Source organism: Pygoscelis adeliae, unplaced genomic scaffold (genome assembly GCF_000699105.1).
Source record: "Pygoscelis adeliae isolate BGI_AS28 unplaced genomic scaffold, ASM69910v1 Scaffold108, whole genome shotgun sequence".
In the NCBI taxonomy this organism is placed as follows: Eukaryota; Metazoa; Chordata; class Aves; order Sphenisciformes; family Spheniscidae; genus Pygoscelis; species Pygoscelis adeliae.
In genome coordinates, this window is record NW_008825498.1 from 406,430 (window position 1) to 413,683 (window position 7,254).

The following is a 7,254-nucleotide window of genomic DNA, read 5'->3' on the forward strand; positions in this document are numbered from 1 at the left end:
GCTGTACAAAGAAACACAGTTATGCCTGTGCTTGACCACCGACAGCAGCCTCGGGTACCCGTAGGTGCCTTTCCAGCCGCAGTCTGCAGCTCCAGGCTGTCAAACCACAGGCTGGGCCGTGCTACCAAAGTTGACCTGGTGCTCGCTGCGGGCTGCCGATGGGGTCTTTCCGAGGCGCAGGCTCTAAGCGGATGTCTTGCATGAAAGCCCTGCCTGGTAGCTCCATTGGGTGCCACTGCTGTTGCCCTCTCAGGCTGACCTGAAATACTTCAATTACGTTTGCACCATCCCTGAGCAGACAGGTCTGAGTGCGCCGAGCCCCCCGGCCCCCTCACTCTGCCATGGCCCACCAGTCCGGCTCCAGCAGAGCTGGAGGACTAGGCTGTAGCCTGCTCAAATCTTCCCAGACATCTCTTACTGTAACAGAGAGCTCAGACACACTTGGGCTCCGGCTGTGCCAGGCGCTACAGTGAGTACTGGACCCACACACCAAGTGTCTGGTCATCTGGGGAGTGAACAGGCACAGTCACCTTGAAGTCTTGTTTTCACAGAAACACGGGCGCGTGAGCAACTTGTGCTTCAGGCTACAGAGCTTTCCCTCTCTGTACTTTCTGAGACCACGGGTTGTCTTGAAAAGTGCAACTCAATATAATTGTCATCTGCTGCTTTCTTCATTAACTGAACTGAATGACACAGAAACCAAGAGGCGTTTGTCCTCAAAGCGTTTTATCAGATGAGATTGCCAGCAAGGAAGCTGTTGTTAATCTCTCTGCCACAGCAACAGACAAATCCTCCTCATTACAGACTTGCACATGATACCGGTCAGAAATAAACCCATTTTCCTCGGGACACGTCCTGCCTCTAAGCTAGTACGAGGATAACAGGACAGACACTTACTAACTAGATCCTTGAGACCACACAACTATAGGGAAGTGTACTCATATTTTCCTGGTGGATTTTTTTTTTTTTAAATGAAATGCATGTATTTTCCAAAGAAATTAACCAAGCAGACTGGGTTTCATTCAGCATAAACACGATGCATGAGGGTCACCAAACTGCCATACAGTCCACTGAGCCTGCCCAAACTTCCTCCAAAAGAAAGGCTGAAAACAGCCACTGCATACCTGGCCAGGAGTGTAATACCCACTGGGTAACCCATTCTCAGAATAATTTTTTAAAACAGGCACACTAAATTAAAAAATGTGTCCTTTTCATTGCCATTATCTTTTCAGGTAGGATGCCACTATCTAACCAAAGCAAAGTTTATGGTTTCCAGCTATAGCACTTGGGAAAAAGACTGGCTTTTAGGCACAGAAGACCTTTTTCAAACCTGGTGCAACAGCTGCAAATATCAGAGCTAAACACAAGTTGATGATGATTGAGTTTAACTAGATCTGTTTACCAGTTAGACCGTCTGAGAGAAGGGTAGTGGATACCTGCAGAATAAAAAGGGAGAGTGAAGATGCTTATCACCTACAGGGAAAAATGAGAGGGGAAAGCAGCCCTCTGTGCCCACTATGGAGAGAGGTTACCTGCAGGAGCTACATGCCGTACAACCAAGCCCAGCCAAGCGGGGAGAGGGGACTCCCAGGTCCCAGGTGCTGGGACCTCACATGGGGCTCTGCAAGAGGGGGGCAGACCACGAAACGCAGAGGTCCAGCCAGACATTAACATCTGGAACAGCTGCAAATCCAGAGCAGTTAAGCCAACAGCCAGATTTTGCATGTTAACACCCTCTTCCTCTATTGTCTTTTAATAGGAATGTTTTCATGAACATGTTAACACCCTCTACCTCCTTGCCTTTTAATATTAATGTTTTCATTAACATTTTAAACACGGGTCTGTTACTGAGCTGGTTGTAAGAAAACTAAATTGCATACTTTTTATTTAAGACTCTCAAACTAGGTACGAACACATTTTAACCTCTCTCTGTTCTAGCTTTCCTACCATCCCCGATTTTCACAGTGAGCCAGTCCAGAGTCTCACTTCCAAAAAGTACTGAAATTTGTGGTGTCCAAATCAGGAACCAAACACATGCTCTTCATCCTGAATCCACATCTACAGATTTGACAAGCCTCATTTCACTGCCTGATGGCATCTAAAACAATGAAAAAGCCAAAGCATTTGCCCTTCAGAGAGAAAATTCATGTGATATGCCAACTCAGACAAATTATGTTTAAGAGATGCCAAGGAAGGTAACACAACTGCTATAAAGAACGAACTGAAGCATAAGCATGAAATAACCATTTTGAAAGCAGGAGTCGTATTTCTAAACCAAGGTTCAAGGAACAATATTTAGATTAAAAAAATACAGAACCTAACTAGCCATGAAAAATGTCCTCATCAGAGACAAGTCAACCCTGCCGAAGCCCCCAGACTCCATCTGCCAAGTGGAAGTCAATGATTCAGGGGGCTCAGGTCCTCCCATCCCTGTTGCCCACTCCAGTACAGCTAGCACAACACCACACAGTCTGTTATGACTCGTCTTCCTTTTGTCACTGTAATTTCCCCCATTTTCATTATATTTCCTCCCTTCCTTCCTTCTCTGATCTGCAGCCTCAGGAAAACAAGCGCTACCACAGGATCAGGAATGCTAACGCAAGTCCCTCCGTATCAGGGAGCCGAACTCAGCACGGATCCAGGCAGAGGAATAAAGATACATCTAACACTCGTCTGAGTCCCAGGGCAATTTAAAGACAGAACAGCTGACGGCGGAGTAGAGAGGACACTTGCAAAGGACCACAGAATGATGTATGTCCATCTCACCCAGCCATTGTCCTCACCTACTACCTATTTCTGCTTTATCTTCCTACAAATTTGGCCAGCTGGGGAGAATATCTGGCTGCCATCCTCCAGGACACTTTCCACACCCTTTTGCCAGAAGCAGCTCAAACAAAATCTGGCTTTTAACATGGTCTCATCCTGACTACATCGGGAGAGGAGATCACCTTGCAGCACTGAACCTTCCATCTGGTTATTACATTTTCTTTTTATCTCACTAGCTTATTATCCACAACTGTGCCTACTCAGAGGAAACGCTGAGAGAAAAATAATGCTGTCATCCCACTTCAGCCGAAGGCAAACAAAGCCCCTTTGAGAAGTCCATCTCAAAAAAAAAAAAAAATCACAGTGCCACAGAAAATAGTCAAATTATAGCAACAGCAATTTGGAAAAATATGCAAGAGGTGCTATGACTATGTGTGCATATCAAAGGCCGACGGCAGCCTGAGCGAGGCATAAGCCCTACTGCCCTGTGGTGTGCCACCTGCCTCTGCACGGCAGAAGGTGGTCCACACTCCACAGAGCGAACAGCCGAGCTGCGGGAGGAGAAGGGAGCCCACTGCTGAAGAACGGAGGCACAGGAGGGTGAAGTAATTTGCCCACGGCTATTCAGAAAACTATGGCACAATATAAATCCAGATGTTTTCACCCTCGAGTCAGCTCCTTAACAACCCTGGTTTGCAAAAGGTTTCACCTTGTTGCAACTGCCTGAGTATTCTCCAAGTCTTTTATTTTTATTTTATTTTTAAGCAAATTGAGAGGTAGTATAGAGAAATGAAATCACTGAACATTACAGCACAGTTCTCTGACAAGCAGACCCAATTCTTTGGTGCAATGGCAAAATGCTTGTTAGTCTGGGATGTTTCCTCCTCCCACCTCCCCTGGCAGTGGGTCCCAGCAATGCCCCCAGTAAGCGGCATCTAGCAGACCAGCAGATGCAGCCGCAGCACTGAACTGCCAGAGGTGAAATTCGGGCTGCGAAGAATCAGGTGCCTTCCCGGCACCAGAGCACTTACACCGTTCATGCTATTGCTGTTTATATTTACACAGGTCCCAAAGGAAAATTCTCTCTATGGCACAGCCGAAGAGGTGGGACCGCTCTCCACCGGCTGCAGCCCAGTGAAGTGACCTGCCAGTGTCACGGAGCAGAAGAGCCGTTGTGCTGCTTCCTGCTGTACCCAGCAGCTCTTATTTCAATTTTAACTGAAATTAGAATAAGGACAAGATTGTGACATCTAAGGTGATACAGTCTCTGGTCACAAATTTGCCAAGATAATGGAAAACGGCTGGGTTTCTCTCCCCCCAGTATATTAAAATATGACTAATTAGAGAAAAAATGTGCTACCACTTTTTAAATTTGGGCAGGGCCATGAAAGCACAACTGCACCGGTCTGGACACTGTATCTGGGTGCAAGGGTGACCCCTGAGCCTACTGAAACTCAACAGATCAACACTGAACCCCTTGAGACGGTAGGACTGGGCCTTTCCCTTGACTTGCCAGCACGACACACAAACGCACCAAGCACGGGGTATGGCGTTTCACACTTGGAAAGCCCAGCGCCCTTTGCCACAGAGCTAACGGGGGCTTCCTATGCTGACAGGTTTTGTTTGCTGAAACCAAGCCCTTTCCAAGCACAGAACTGGCTCTCATAAGGAATCACCTGTCCAAGAAGATTTACTGCCCCAAGGACAGTCACCCCGCACAGGCCACTGCGTTGCTCGGGGTGTTATTTATTTCTCAGTCACAGGAGTCACACCGCACGAAGCATGTCGAACCCAGAGAAGGACGCAGCAGAGAGACCAGCCACCCCAATGAAAATTAAATTTGTTACGGTCAACCTCACAGCCAGGACATATCACCCCAAGGAAGGTGATCAGGAATGTGAAAAGTATTAGTCATCCTGAGCTAGCACAGGTAGTTATTTATGAGAGATGCCAATACTGAGCATTTAGATGCACGAGTAATAAAATCTCCAGGAAAACCTCACAACACACATTTCTTTTGCATTAAAATAACTGGAAAAAAAAAAATGAAAACCACAGAAAAATCGCAAGCAGCTGCATTATCCATTTGGGAACAGCAGCCAGTCTAGCCAAACTGCCACACACATGCAGCTGGCATTGCGGGTGCAGCAGCGCAGAGCGTGACGACCGAGCGATTCGCCGGCTGCCTTTGCGCCTGGAGGGCGACAGCAGCAAACGCAGACCCCAAAGTGCGAAATCTTCTCTGCGGGATGACAAACCGAGGCGCACAGGGAAAGGCCGGATCACAGCAGGGTGGTTCGGGACAGTGAGGGGAACATGCTGCTGCACAGAGTCACTTTTCCCTTCCCCAGGCAGCCGCGTGCATTGGCAGCTGCACACAGACACCACACAGCAGGTTGGCCACAGCCTGGGGCAGAAGGCTGTCGTACCACGAGCACTAACGGTGCTACTTGGGATATAATCACTGCCTTTCCAGGATGAAAGCGCGTTCCTCCTCGAGACCTCTTTCCTCAAGGAGCTGAGTGAGAAAGACCAGGTTTTGGCCAATGTCCCCTCCTTTTCCCCTTACGTCCCCAGTAATCAGGATTACGTCCTCCCTGAATGGAGTTCCTTCCTTTGGGACAGCAGTTTGAGAGTCATCTAGGTTCTCATATATTTTACTTTTATTTGTATTTGTCTACATATGTATTTTACAATTGTACCCAGGTGAAAGCCGTATGGCAGTTAGCAAGCTGACTCATGCAACAGGAAATATATTTATGGAACAATCTTTTAATGACTGTCTCTATAATCTTGGCAGCATAGGGACACTGGCCTCCAGTACTGCTTCCTGCAATGTATTCTCCTTTTCCAGCCGACCAAGCCCGAGTGCTGGTCTCCCGGTGCCAACGGGTAGAGCTGCCCAGCTGGGCAGTCACCAGGAACCTCCACCTCTGCTGCTGCTGACCGGGTCTCTCTCGGTGGCCCTCCCACCAAGCCCAAAGCAGGGATGGGAACACGCATCACTCAAGCTATCTTCCCACCACGCTTCATACCAGTCTTCCTGATACTGTGATCTCCAGATCAAACCTCCCCTTGCCTCCAGAACAGCAGCATTTCTTCCCTGCCTTCGAAGCGCCTGGCAGTGTGTCCCAGAGACATCTCAAAACCAAACCTCTGCCAACAGTTATTCTCCCAGTGCCTGGCCGCAGAGAGGGGAGGCGAAAGGACCACCTGACACCCGACCACAGCTCTGCAGGAGACCAAGGGCATGCTGCTGCTGCAGACCTTGACACACCTTTGCTTAACCAAGACGTCCAGGTGTTTGGAACCCCAGCACGGGAGCTGGCGGTGACTCTCAGAGTCAGTTTCTACAGTAGTGGACTTTGTAGTCCCAGACAACAACTAGGAAAGGCTCTTACCATCTTCGTTTTCATTGAAGGGCGGTGACTTGCTGGAGGTGTTTGCTCCCATGGTGTGTTCAGCCCAGGCTCAGCTCTCTCCACTTCTCTCAGCTATGTTACCACCCTTGAAGCCGGTACCTCCAGGATGGTGTTACCCACGGGTCACTCCTAGCAGACCTGGGCAATGTTCTGCTGGTGCATCCTGGAGAAGGCAGAAGGCAAAAATTCATCATCATTCAGGATTAAGAAGCATTTTGCAGCTTGCAGATTTCTCACTGGAGGTTCACTGCTCTGGAGACAAAACTGAGTATCAGGGAAAAAGCACGTTATAATGGAGTTTACTAGAGAAACCCAGTAACATCATAACCTTGTAACCTAGACCAGGACTGCTGCCCACTAAGGGAAGTGTAGAAATAGACTAACAGACCAAAAGATCTGAGGATCTGGCTCATGTTTGCGGTATCATCCAACATATTATATTTTGTAGCTTCAGTGATGACTAATTGTAGTGAGGTCAATATCCAAAACAAATGGACATAGTGACTTGGCTAGATAAAATCAGAAAGGCACTTTTGACTACTAAGGTCACGTGGAAGTGTAAAAACTATATAAGAAGAAATTCAAAGTGTCAACCTTTTGATTTAAGCTGTTACAGAAGTCTTTCACTTGGGACAAAATCGTACCTTTTTTTTTAAATGAAAAGATTTCATGGAAAATCAAGGTGTAGTTACCATTCAGTTTCTTCAAAACTTTTTTTGGATATGAACTATGAACAAAAAAGAAAACCTTCTGATTCATGGTTCAGTGCTGGCTGCAGTGGCTGGCTTTCCTCTTACACTGCGGAAGGACAGGTCTGTTCATTAGCAGACAACAAAGATTTTAATTTTCCAATTCTCCCCCGAACATGTATGTGTATACTGGAGCATATGATTCTGTATAGTTTAGTGACACTCCCAATAGCTTGAATGATCTTATATGGGTACAGTAGCAGTTTTATTTTGAAAGTGTTTACATGCAAAGCACCTTTATATGCTTATTTTGATACTGACATCCCTGTGAAATACACATTTATTTCTTGTTGGAAGTACAAAGCCCTAAAAGAATA

General features: G+C 47.1%; 1 protein-coding gene across 1 annotated transcript in view; it reads right to left on the reverse strand.

Annotated features, from left to right (window-relative positions):
- Positions 1-6,235, reverse strand: part of STK32A (serine/threonine kinase 32A) — a 31,765-nt gene extending 25,530 nt beyond the window's left edge. Inside the window, exon 1 of the mRNA XM_009331374.1 lies at positions 6,168-6,235. Coding sequence (XP_009329649.1) covers positions 6,168-6,219 — 52 coding nt within the window. The 5' untranslated portion in view covers positions 6,220-6,235. The remainder of the gene's footprint in view (positions 1-6,167) is intronic.
- Positions 6,236-7,254: the final 1,019 nt, after the last annotated feature.